The sequence below is a fragment of the Ramularia collo-cygni genome, assembly GCF_900074925.1.
Source record: "Ramularia collo-cygni strain URUG2 genome assembly, contig: RCC_scaffold01, whole genome shotgun sequence".
Classification (NCBI taxonomy): domain Eukaryota; kingdom Fungi; phylum Ascomycota; class Dothideomycetes; order Mycosphaerellales; family Mycosphaerellaceae; genus Ramularia; species Ramularia collo-cygni.
In genome coordinates, this window is record NW_019716255.1 from 1,050,933 (window position 1) to 1,063,255 (window position 12,323).

Below are 12,323 nucleotides of genomic sequence, written 5' to 3' on the forward strand. Positions count from 1 at the left end.
CAACCGAGATTCCACAAGAACAAGTGCTCCTGGCAGTGAAAATCAGCACAAGGCACATCCCCTCGATTCCAACCGAGATCCCACGCAAACAAGTGCTCCTAGCGACGACAACGATCTCTCAAGAAGTACGGAACCTCCCAAACTCACAATGGACACCAAATTCGCACCCCTTGCAGCCAAAGCGAGAGCGGATCAATCGAATAGTAATACTTCAAACACCACTCCAAAGCCCACACCCCCGGCTGCTTCACCCTTTGCAAACGCCTCCATGGCCGATCGTATCGCCATCAAGAAACTACACCTCAATGTTGAAGAGATGCGACTCGAGGTAGACTTTGGAGATGGGAATCAAGTCAAGCGGAGGCAATTGCAACGTCGTTTGGAAATCGCGGTTTCTAAGTTGGAGATTGCGGAGATGGAATACGCTGTTAAGCATGGGGAGAGTTACTCTGGCTGAGAGTCGGGAAACGATCTTTTCTTTTCGAGGGAACGATGAAAGGGGATGGGGAAGTGGATGGTTACTGAGGAATGTCTTGCGAGGGAGGGTTAGGGTTAGGGTAGTCCTGGTGTGTCTTTGGCTTAGACGACGATGAAGCAGCATGCAATGGAATCGTCTCCTCTCTATTATTGAATTGTGTGGAGTCGTGAAGCTGCTCGGAAGGGAAGATCTACTCCTTTCCGAAAGTGCGCATTGCATAACTTTTTGGTACATGTACTGTACATACAGTACATGTATACAGCCCCATGTTGAATCATCGTGTGATCAACAATAATTAGTGTGACACTACGACATGGTATAACGCAGCTACTTGGAAGCGATGTGCTCGGTAAGATGTGATTGTCCTCGAGAGTATCCCAGCTTATACAGTACAGTACAGTGCCGTAAAGTGGAGAGTAAGGAAGGATGATCTCATCATGTTTAGCGATCAGATAGCTCCTCACGTATGGCCATGGATTGCTTTCATCGATCCAATAGCAATTTTTATTACTCCTCCACCCTACATACTGTACTGCATACGGAAAGCACYGCAATGTCTCGTGCAAGGTTCTCGATTAACCGACTTCTCTTACAGTTACCTCGCGATCTCGAGACGTGGAGCTTCCTGCACTGTCCAGTATGCGGGTAACTTAACACTTTGTACAGTCTAGACCACGATGAAATTCTTTCACGAATAGCCTTTGGGCCTTCTTCACAGCTGCAGAGAGAGCTTGTGAAAAACTTTGAAATTTGCAGCTCTCCGCACGAAAACATCGATGACCATGCTTGCGATCGGGCTTACAAGCATGAATGAACCATGAAGAAATCGGCACATAGTTCTGGAAAGTTCGAAAAAGTCTTTGCAAAATTGAAAGATGAAAGTTCTTCGAATTTCCTTACCACGGGCCTCCCTTGCCGAGAGTACGTAAAAAGCGACAACCTTCAACGATTTCCATCCCACCATCCCTTGGCTTAATAGCAATTGGAAGATATTCGGCAGATTGTTCGATGGTGGCCCATTCGGGTGTGACCAGTGTGTGTGATGACTTGCATTGCGATCGTTGACGGTCACACTGCAGACCCCGCACTGCACCATGCCTGCAAGGTGTATACTGTACCTTTTACAGTACTAGTAGTGGTGTGACAAAGGAGGGGTGGAGCTCGAGGAAGCTCGAGGAAGAAAGGTGAGGTCGGAGCTCGGGATTGGACAAGGGAGCCAGTGGCTGGGGAGCGGAGTCGAGTCCGTAAGCGGCACCCGACTCGACTTGCCGATCGCCCCGTCCGATGCACTAGCCATCGTGTAGTTTTTTTCTTTTTCCCGAACGATCTCCCATACTTACCGACTGGCTGGCCGTTACCTTATCTTATGATTGAAAGGAGGGAAGAAGGAGCGACAAGATGAGTGTTGTCTGGCGACGCCGAGCCATCCATGCATCATCATCCAAGTGAGAGGGTTCGGCAGGCATCGCTGGGCTTCCTGGGATGGTGCCGAGAGGACAGTTTAGAGTACAGTAAGGTATGCACCGACATCACATGCTGGGGTGATGAGCTGCTGCTACCCATGGAGATTATTACCCCTCTCCTTGTGCGATCGTGGTCCCACCCCATCTCACCGCAAGGAAACGGCGGTAAAAAAATTGGTCTGATCTGGAGATTGGTCTTCCACTAAGCATCCTCCTCGGATTGGACTAAATCGGCTAGTTGGGCGCCGATCAGAGGCTTGTTTCTGCGATTAAGCTCCAACGCCACACCAGGTGACCACATCATCTCAGCGTTTCAACGGGAATGACGATCTCTGAGAGGTCCAAGCACCGTGAATTTCGATGGAGGAGAACGTTTTTGCTCCAAGGCTTGGAAGCTCTTGGAGAAGCTTGCCGATGTCTGCTGTTGCTTCACAATCCACTGTACATCGATGATGAGGTTGGAAGACTTTACGAGTGTACAACAGTAGCAATGCTGTGAACAACACTCCCTTCAAAGACAGCGATATCCCGCGGAGCTGTGACCGTCGGCCGTTGTGACGAGCATGAACCATTCAACGGTCATCCAAATTGCCCACTCCCGATCTTGCCGGACTCGCGTAAAAAGAGTAAGGTAATACTACTACCAAGACCTTCTTCTCACAAGCGTAAGTTAGCCGGTGGGCTCCGAACTGATTGATTGATCGATCGAACGAACGAACGGGTTACGGCACTCACCCGGCTCAACCAATCCTCGACGTCACCTACGTWGCACGCGATCTGCGTTGGGCGCGTTGCTTTCACAAAAGGCGCGAGCTTCCCCTCCCACTGTCGTTTGCCTTGCTCCCTTGCATTCCTCTCGTACACTTACTTGCTGCAAACAATAATCCCTTCGTCTTCCATCGCAAGTAACCTACAAGCTTCAACAACATGGACAGATATAGCAACATTGTTGCGCGTGCCGCGGGCAACCAGGCCCTCGATGTCAACGGTATGTTCTTTCGCAGTGTACTGTAGGAATGTCTCGAGGCCTTGCCAACTGACTATTCTCTCTGCAGACTTCAACGTCAATGGCGGCGTTGCTGCTGATGTCGCTCTGACCGTTCGTGGCTCCGATTGGTACTGGGCAGTCTGCGCAGTCATGACCTTCGCAACCATCGCCTTCGCTGGACTCTCTCACACCAAGCCTCGTCAAGGTAATTAATTACTCACTCTTCCATCAATTGTTATTCATTGTCAAACTATGTCTGACTCCAATCCACAGACCGTATCTTCCACTACATCACCGCCGGTGTGACCATGGTTGCAGCCATTGCATACTTCTCCATGGCATCTCACTTGGGCTGGACTCCAATCGACGTCGAGTTCATGCGCAGCGACCCCAAAGTCGCAGGAATCAACCGTGAGATCTACTACGTGCGATACATCGATTGGGTCATCACCACTCCTCTCCTTCTCATGGATCTCCTCCTCACCGCCGGCATGCCATGGCCAACCACCCTCTTCGTCATTCTCGTTGACGAAGTCATGATCATCACCGGTCTGGTTGGTGCCCTCGTCTCCTCCAGCTACAAGTGGGGATACTTCGCTTTTGGCTGCGCCGCTCTCGTCTACATCCTCTACGTTCTGGTCTGGGAGGCCCGCAAGCACGCCTACGGTGTCAGCTCCGACGCCGGCAAGGCTTTCGTCATCTGCGGTTCGCTCACTGCCTTCCTCTGGACTCTCTACCCGATCGCATGGGGTGTATGTGAGGGTGGAAACATCATCTCCGTTGACTCCGAGGGTGTCTTTTACGGTATCCTCGATCTCCTCGCCAAGCCTGTGTTCGGTGCCCTTCTTATCTGGGGACACCGTAACATCAGCCCTGCTTCTCTCGGACTGCACATTGTTGACTACAACGGTACTGACGCCGTCATTCACGAGAAGAACACTGGCGTTCCCGCTGGTAACACCACCAACGTTACCAACGACTACGGCACCGCTGCTGCATAGATCAATCAACATATCTCCTCTCTCTGTATGGAAGAGTTCCAAGACTGTTGACGAGTTTCCAGACTGCGGTTCACCTCAAGAAGATACCCCACAGTCCTCAATGCACCAGAAGAAAACCCTTTGCCGGCTGTTGACGTTTGAACAAACTCTGCTCTTGCACACACGATTGGTGGAGGGGTTTTCCTTTTCGGCGACGGCTGCTGATCAGAGTCTATGCATGATATTACGATACCACGTTTAGCGATTTTTTCGATACCGAACAATGTAATAACCACCTTAATCTAAACCACAACTTATCGCTTCCTCATTACCACTTGCTTGCTTTCTACATTTGTTCGGGATGCTCTCTGMGCTGTGCGGTCTGGTTTGATTTTGCATGAATATGTATTCTCGATCAAGTACTAAAAACAAACCTTAGAACATACGAATCAGCTAGCCTTCATGAATCTGTCTGTTCTGTCAGCCCTCCACAGAGCATATCCGCCCTCCTCCCACCGCGCCTTTGACGTAAGATTCTGTCGAGTCAGTTCAGTTCAGTGTCCACAACCACACCGACTTTCACCGCTTTGATGCATATAACTACAACTAAGCGGTGAGAAGAACGCGGCTTACTACTCCCCAGCACACAGCACAATTGCTTGTTATGTGTAGGAGTAATCAATTCACTTCCCAATGAGGGGAGGTGTGACTAGTCGACTCCTCTGAGATTCTTTCTGCCGTGCACTTTACTTTGTACAACATCAAACATCTTTCAAGGATGTAAATAACTTCACATCATACAACATTCAGACATCACATACGAAGTATGAAAGTACTCGTTCATCACAATAATCATCATAATGCTCATCACAGAAAAACTCATTCCAATTCCTGCCTCCAAAAGCACCCTCTAACGTTAATCCCTTTCATAAACCTCATAACAGCGTTAAAAATAAAACCCCCCATCATCACATCACCTCCCAACACACCCACAAAACATAACCCCAATAACCCTCCACCCCCAATTCCTCTCCACCTCATCAAACCTCCCCAGCGACCTCCTCCTCCTCCTACTCCCCTCCAAAGAACACCCTCCCATAGACTTCTTCTTCCACGCAAATTTCCTCCTTAACGGTGCATCCTCCTCCTCATCATCCTCAAAGAAACAATCCGGATACTGCGTTTCATTCTGCTGCTGCTGCTGCCGCTGTTGCCGAGTTAATAACAACGAGYCGAAAGAAGTGCGTGTCGTCCCGGGAGTTTGTGTCATGGATGATGAGGATGATAATGGGGAGGTTATGGTTTCGTCTGACCAGCGGCTGTAAGATTCCGCTGTTGCTGCTGCTGTTTCAGAAGGGGAGGAATTCCCCGCGAGAGTTGTGGAGGTGGAGATTGTTCTTCCATTACTGATTGATGTTGTGGCTGTTGTGGTGCTTCCAGARGAGAGGATACGTAGAGGAATAAGGCTATCTTTTCGATCGCGCCGGAAAGAAAAGGAATTGGTGCTATCCGCTCGACTGCGCGCTGAACTGGAGATGCTTTCTTTCCTGGGGCGGTAGGATGCATCTGGTTGGGGATGGAAGGGTGTGGTGGTGGAGGGTTTCGTGCTTGTTGTTGTTGTTGTTGTTGGGGGGAAATCGCGGAAGGGGACTGGGTCGATGATTGTTATTGCGGGATATCGGGCTGGGGGTGTCACTTGTTGGACGACGGGGAAGAGACGGTAGGCTTTATTGCTGGGATTGGGATCTTTGGGCGTGTTGGGGACTGTGGTGGGTAATGGAGGGAGTTGTTTGCGTTCGGCGCCTGCTTTTGTGCTTGCATGTATGCCGTTATTCGTCTGTAGAGGTGTTGGTGTATTGGGTACTCCAAAGTCGAAGCGATCGGCCGACTGGTCGAATTTGGGCGTGGATGGTAGTTCTGGGCTGACTATTGATGGTGAGGTATCACGTAGGTAGTAGTCCAATATGCCAAGGGAGATCTCCGATTGTCGTCCGCTTTGTTGGGAGACGATGCTGGGCGAATGCATACGTCCATTCGGCAAGACTTTGGGCGCATCTCCACGAGGCCATGCAGAGTCTACAATCTCTGGATCGCGAGGGCTTTCAAATGATAGACTCTCTGTTCTCGAAGGTGGCGGAGCCTTGGGAATGGGCGGAGATGTTGAAGGCTTGATTGGCAGATTCAATGGCTTTGGTCGCAGAGCTCGTTGTTCTGACAAGGTTGTCTTTGGGAGTCGCATACACTCATCGCGTRGCTCACGTGGATTTGTTTTTGTCTGTGAATGGCTCCGGTCCTGTGAGTTTAGTCTCCGAGAGGCCATTTGGAACGTTTGACGAGACCAGCAATTCCAACACGAATAAGTGAACCTACAAGGAATACGTTGCGGATTATCTGACCCAAGTGGCGGCCGACATTCCCCTCATTCTCTATATAGAGGGCTGGAGGGGTCTGGAAGGTAGACGTGAGGGACGGAATGTAGAATCCCTCGGTTTGTCAACAGAAGCCAGGAGGGCTTGGAGATAGCAGTCGTAGCCGTGCGACTTTGCGCATGAGCTCTGGAGAATCCGGCTCGAGCTGCGTGGAAGTTTTTGTCATCCAATGGGATGTAGGGAGGGAAGGTGTGGAGAGGAAGCAAGGGATGCGATTTTGACAGTCTTCAAAATGGAAATCGTGTAAACAGAAATGGATAGAAAGACCTAGCCTGCAACGAGACTTCCACAAACAGGCTACAATAAGAAATCATGCCATCGATCATCATACAGTTCGGTGGAAGTTCTTATGAGATGGGTGGATAGTCGGCAGAGTTGGTGGGCTTTGTATGTGATKCAAGGAGCCCAACTATAAGACAGAAAGACCTCGTGGAGGTCAGGGCAGGACCCTGGCAGATCGTTGAGCTACTCAGGAAGTGATTTGTAGAATGCCGAAATCTGATTCGCTCCGTGAAATAGTGTGGTGCATCAAACGCAGATTCTGTTCTAGAATGTCAGGAGTGCCTGGCGTTGTAGATGCAGAACGCCGTACCTGCGTCTCACCAGTTGTTAAACAGTAGTGTGACGATTCGTTTGAGATCTCTGCAAGCTCGACTGATGTCCTGCTTTAATCCATTTGATCGGCAATCGATCGAAAGTCTCCATGATGAACGCAGTCTTTTCGCCGACCCCTTTCCCTCCCAAATGTAGAGCGCATGGCGCCGGATAGTCAAGTGTGGAGAAAACTGCTGGGTAGCCGGATAGCCAGGTCTGAGGCTAAGCACAGATCTCTGAGCCTCAGAAGATGTTTCCCCCATCCCAATGCGCATACATGTCTCGTCCTGCATCGCTGAAACTAGCTTTTCGCACTCCGTTGAAAGATTGAGAGCCGAACAACGACGACCGGTCTGGGCTTACTGCATTTCCCTGCAGCTTCTTGGCTAAAGGCAACAAAAGAGTGGTGACCATACGWGCGGCCACGTCAGCACCGAAGCGTGGTACGTTGTCTGCAACGGATCTGAGCTTCACCAACTCATGACCCTCTTCTAGCACTCCAAAGAGCTCCACAGCGTTTTTTGCGCAGATCTCGACAACGTGGCTTCGCAGATCCTGCTTGGTGTCGTGCGAGACTGTGTAGATTTCCTCGACGGCATCGGCAAAGCCTTTAGAACGCCAATCCGGTTCGGCGCAAGTGTAGAATTTGGCAGTTGCCAGTTCAGTCAGTGCCGGGATATCGTACTTGTCGGCAAGCGTATGAACAAACAAATTCAGCAGAACGGGCGCACCTTCGCCATCATCCTGGTCGTCGTAGTCCGCGCTATAGAGGAAGTTGAGCATAGCGTGCACAGCGAAGCAGTCGTCTTCGAGTAAGGTGATAGAGCCATCAGAAGCGTCCTATAAGTACATCAGCTCTGCTCTTGGCGAAACAAAACTCATAGTGAGATTGCTGCACTCTGCAGAGAAGTACTTAGATCAGAATCGCGCACCTTGAATCCGCCGTCACATGCTTTGGCGAAGTAGGCGGAGCGTGGACATACAATGCACTTATGAACCTTCCAAGAGCTGTCATCGCAAATGACGGTCAGGTCCGAGTATTGCGAGTTGTTGAAGAGCCTGTGGATAAYATGTCTGTCAGTGAAAGCGGTCTTATCAAGTGACGGTTCAGGTGCGCGTACGCGATATTGTTTGCTTGCAATTTGCGCAACTCGTCCGTGAGGCGACTGTCATCGGCCATTGTTGTCGACATGTTGTCGATGTTGGTGGTTGTAGATGACAGTGTGTGAGAGAGTGTAGTGAAGTGATGCAGCATCGGGATTTTGGTTTCGAACGCAAGCAGATCTGGTCCATACCAGTACGAAACGGGCAGAGTGAAGTGAATGGAGGCAGGAGCGAACACATGCCGAGCACCAAACTTTTTGAGCTCGGCTCTGCGACCCTACTAGTACGCATACTTCGGCATCGCCATTGAGCGGCTCTGGAGTGTTAGAAGGTCAGATTACTCGCTCGAGGATAGATCTTCGGGAGACTGGACCACGTCGTGACGGAGAACAGAGCCATTATAAAAATCCCCAGCGTCAGTGCAAATCACGCCAGGCTTTACAATCTCCCATCTCTTTCAAAAGTAACAACCCGGTCCATACACTTTCCCCCTCCACTCTCAGACATCATCGATAATTTCAAGAGACTCCGCCAGCAGAACCTCCTAGAATATACTCTCCATCGTGCAAAGACATAGTCGGACGAATAGGTCAAAGGAAAGAGAAGGAACCTGGTAGAGGCTGCTTTGACTACACTTTCCAGCGACTAGAAGGTCTCAAACCTCAAAAGCTTGTACCTATATCTAGCGAAGCGTATGTGCTGCCAACGGTCGCTACTTTGCCAGATGAACCTCAGCCCTCTTCTGTAGACATCGTCTCGACAGAGTCAACACTCAAACTTGGATCTCTTTCATCATAGCGACACGAAAGCCTTCGAAGCATCTCAGTAGCCAAGTCGGTAGATAGCCAGACGAGGTGTTGTGTAGTCAATAGCGCCTTTGAGCAATCCAGGGTGCTCAAGCTTCGTGTCAAGAGCAGGGAGCTCGTGATCCTGAACGACGGCAATGACCAGCATGTTCAGGCGGAAAACTCTCGTAGTCGTGCTTGTTGTGCGTGCAAATAAATACTGTATCAGCTGAGTTGAGATGGCTCATCCCATCGTGTCCTGTATGATTGGCATGACTGCTATTATGCAATCTACGGAGGTGAAGCTGTAGTCGCAACGGAGCGAACTACCTACTAGAGACGGTTAAATTTGCCCTACTCGCATGGCACCATGAGGACAGTATGTTGGTGGTCCGAGGATTTGTTGTTGTTCTTGTTGAAGAGCCTGCCAGGTCGAGGGGTGCAAGTCAGCCATGGAGGTGTTGGAGAGCGAGGCAAGAAGAAAGTGTACCCAGCCAGCGTCATAAGTGATCAAAGCTTCTTTTTTCTTCAGAACCATCGAGGCGTCGTCCTCAAGGCCTCCTCCAACTCGTCTCCACATTTCATGATGCGAGAATGAAAAGACCCGAAAAGATTCCACGGTTGGTGTCATCTGCACATGCTTGGGCTACAGATTTTACAGCATCAGGTGGGTGACACGGTCATGTCGTCCAGGGTCTGCTCAGTCGGATCATCCATCAGGTCGTATGCTACCTACAACGTCTGGTCATGTCCAGGCAATGCGTCATGTCAATCCATGCCCGGGTCGTCGGTCAACTCTTCCATGACCCTCCCTCGCGGCGTCTCATCAGCCGCCTCTCCGGGCATGCGGTGATTCCGCTCAATCTCCTCGACAGTCTTCCTGCCCTCATCGGTGGTAGCATCAATCACACCCTCTTCCAGACTGAGCATGCCTCCATTGCCCAGCTGCTCCACTACAATCTCGGCCTCCTCCACACTCATCTTGGCCAGGATCTTGTTGACCTCCTCCAAGCTCCCGCTCTGCAGCGCTCTCTGCAGTCCTGGCGGGAAGGTGTCAAAGATCTTCCTCGACTCGGTCTCGTCCTCGGTCTGACACTGATCGAGTGGAGGCGGGGTCTGGATGTTGATGGTGGTGTTTGGATCCACCGCGTGGAGTTGAATGAGCTCTTTCTCTCCGTTATCATTCTCGGCCGCTTCTTTCGCAAGCTCGGCGGTTCTGCTGCGGATCCGTGCGTATGTGGAGGTGACGTCGTCGAGGAACAGCTTTCTCGCCTGATGATTGGGTGTCTGCACACGCTGGAAGAAGAGACCGACGCCATCTCTGCCGAGTTGTCGGCAATACTGCAACAGTAGGGCTTGGTGAACACACTGTCGGGCGTAGTCCTCGTCCTTTTTATTCTTGGCGCTGGACTGGGCTTCAAAGGCCTCGACGAGGAGACCGTCCGTCTCCTTTTCCGCCAGAATCTCCGGATGTGTACCAATGAATTGTAATGATGCCTTGTAGTCTCCGTATGCGATTTTCCCAAACTGTTTGGCTGTGGGTGAGGCTGACATGTTTTCATCATCCTCGCCCGGCGCCTGATCCACCGATCCTTCTTCGACATCCGCATCGGAGCCCGTACCAAGCGTCGGTTTGTTGAGCAGCTCGGTCTTGGTGGACTTTGTGGCCGCCGCTGCTGCTGGAGCGGGGGCAGCCTTGGGTACATGTGAGCTGTTGAAACCATCGCGGATATTCTCGCTCGTGATCTTGCCGCCTTCTTCCTTTTCCAATCGCAGCACTTCCGCGTCGAGGTTGACCTGGAGATCCTTGACCTTCTTTTCGTGGTTGCCCACCTCCCGGATGAATGCAGCGTACCTCGCCGGGCCCTCGTCGCCGCTCTTGTTCACCTCGGATTTGACCTGATCGACCAAGGCTCCCATCATCTTGCTGTAACTCGGCTGCTCCTGGCCCGCGTGTACTCCCTTGGGCGGCGAGGGGGGCATGTCGGGACCCAGACTGGTGTCGTCGGTGACTTCCATGAGGGCATCAAAGACGACCTCATCGATGCTGTCGGCGTCTTTGCGGCCTTGGATCTCCGTCTGATGGGTCTCGAGGGCTTTGAGAAGGGCGTCAATGCGCAGGAGGAGACCATCGTTGATCCCGCGCTCATAGGCCAGGGTGGTGATGCGGTGTTTGCGGTCGATGCGCTGCTGGTGGATCTGGGTCTGCTTGGCGCGGATGAAGGATCGCTTGTCGACGTTGGGGTGCACTTCGATGTCGCTGTCGTCGGACAGCTCCAAGGCATCCCATTTACTGTAGTCGACGGGCATTGTGTTGTGGGAATGTGTGGTGGGATGGTGGTGGGAGGATGATACATGTATAGATAGTTAGGTATAATAAGGTAGTTATACATGCTTCCCAAGATGGGAGGGGTCGAGAATGTTCCATCGGATTGGTAGGGATGCCCCACTAGGTTCCATTGACACAACAGCTCCCGAGTCCCGACAGCACAGCACCGCACCGCACTACACCGCACCTCACACGGGAGCGAGCGAGCATGTCATATTTTCGCATGGCCCGCATCCAATGCCTCGTACAATCGGCCTCGCAGGTGACGTGCCGGTTGCTGGGGGTGAGCAGCGGACGCGCCTGCTATTCCTCGAATCCTCCATCTCCATCTCCATCTCCATCTCCATCATCATCTCCATCATCTCCATCATCATCTCCATCTTCATCTCCATCTGCCCCCCACAATCTCAACACGCGGTGGTCCGAGGAAGATGTGGCGCAGCTGTGGCGCCTCAAGGAGGAGCAGGGGCTGTCACACCTCCGCTGCGCTGAAGTGCTGCAGAGGACGTATTACAGTGTCGCGTCCAAACTCGGCCAGACCCGACAACGACAGGGAGGACAAGATGGGAAAAGAGTCGACGGGCGAGGATCCAGGGGACGATTCGAGATGTTTACGTCGGCCGACGACGCCAAGTTGCTCTCGTTGCGAAGCGAGGGGAAATCCTGGTGCGTGCCTGCCTGCCGCTGACCGGGGCGGGATTCCTTCTACTTCCATGAACCAATCCAGGTAACTAACGTGGGGATGCAATGACAGGCATGCTATCAGGATGGAGCTTCCGGACCGCTCCAGGAGTTCTCTAGAACGGCGGTGGGGCAGGCTATATCTTCGCGCCACAGCACCGGTCGTGTGCGGAAAGTGGACGGCGAAGGAGGTGGAATTCTTGACCAAGTCGCACCAAGCCCACATGCCAGTAAAGAGCATTGCAGAGCATCTGGGAAGGTCGACGATGTCCGTCGCCGCCCAGATCAAGAGTATGCCAGGATTGGAGAAGCCAGTCCGATTGGGTTGGAAGACGGACGAAGACAAGCTTTTGTTGCAGATGCGCAGCAAAGGCTGGCCCTGGCATGATGTAGCCACCGCGCTGAACAGGTCATACGCTGCGTGTCGGCACCGCTACGACGATGTCCTGAGATATCGAGACACCACCTCGCCTTGACCATGTCCATCCTACA

At 51.9% G+C, this 12,323-nt stretch overlaps 6 protein-coding genes; 3 read left to right on the forward strand and 3 right to left on the reverse strand.

Moving 5' to 3' along the window:
* RCC_12142 (uncharacterized protein) overlaps positions 1-332 on the forward strand; it is a gene marked incomplete at both ends in the record, with an annotated part of 1,650 nt that extends 1,318 nt beyond the window's left edge. Inside the window, one exon of the mRNA XM_023765569.1 lies at positions 1-332. This exon is cut by the window's left edge and continues 1,318 nt beyond it. Within this exon, the coding sequence (XP_023621337.1) occupies positions 1-332 (332 nt within the window).
* A 2,536-nt stretch (positions 333-2,868) lies between these two features.
* RCC_00418 (related to HSP30 heat shock protein Yro1p) lies at positions 2,869-3,930 on the forward strand (the record flags this gene model as incomplete). XM_023765570.1 has 3 exons in its annotated part: positions 2,869-2,929; positions 2,997-3,134; positions 3,203-3,930. The coding sequence occupies 3 exons, from the start codon at positions 2,869-2,871 to the stop codon at positions 3,928-3,930; spliced, it is 927 nt and encodes a 308-aa protein (XP_023621338.1).
* Positions 3,931-4,882: 952 nt separating this feature from the next.
* Positions 4,883-6,229, reverse strand: RCC_00419 (uncharacterized protein; the record flags this gene model as incomplete). Its single annotated transcript, XM_023765571.1, has 1 exon — positions 4,883-6,229. One exon carries the CDS (start codon positions 6,227-6,229, stop codon positions 4,883-4,885), a length of 1,347 nt encoding a protein of 448 aa, XP_023621339.1.
* Positions 6,230-7,175: 946 nt separating this feature from the next.
* On the reverse strand, positions 7,176-8,124 carry RCC_00420 (uncharacterized protein; the record flags this gene model as incomplete). XM_023765572.1 has 3 exons in its annotated part: positions 7,176-7,772; positions 7,865-7,991; positions 8,054-8,124. 3 exons carry the CDS (start codon positions 8,122-8,124, stop codon positions 7,176-7,178), a joined length of 795 nt encoding a protein of 264 aa, XP_023621340.1.
* Positions 8,125-9,589: 1,465 nt separating this feature from the next.
* RCC_00421 (related to cell division cycle 37 protein, CDC37) lies at positions 9,590-11,131 on the reverse strand (the record flags this gene model as incomplete). The annotated part of the gene is made up of 1 exon (XM_023765573.1): positions 9,590-11,131. One exon carries the CDS (start codon positions 11,129-11,131, stop codon positions 9,590-9,592), a length of 1,542 nt encoding a protein of 513 aa, XP_023621341.1.
* A 626-nt stretch (positions 11,132-11,757) lies between these two features.
* RCC_00422 (uncharacterized protein) lies at positions 11,758-12,307 on the forward strand (the record flags this gene model as incomplete). XM_023765574.1 has 2 exons in its annotated part: positions 11,758-11,816; positions 11,905-12,307. The coding sequence occupies 2 exons, from the start codon at positions 11,758-11,760 to the stop codon at positions 12,305-12,307; spliced, it is 462 nt and encodes a 153-aa protein (XP_023621342.1).
* Between the last annotated feature and the right edge of the window lie 16 nt (positions 12,308-12,323).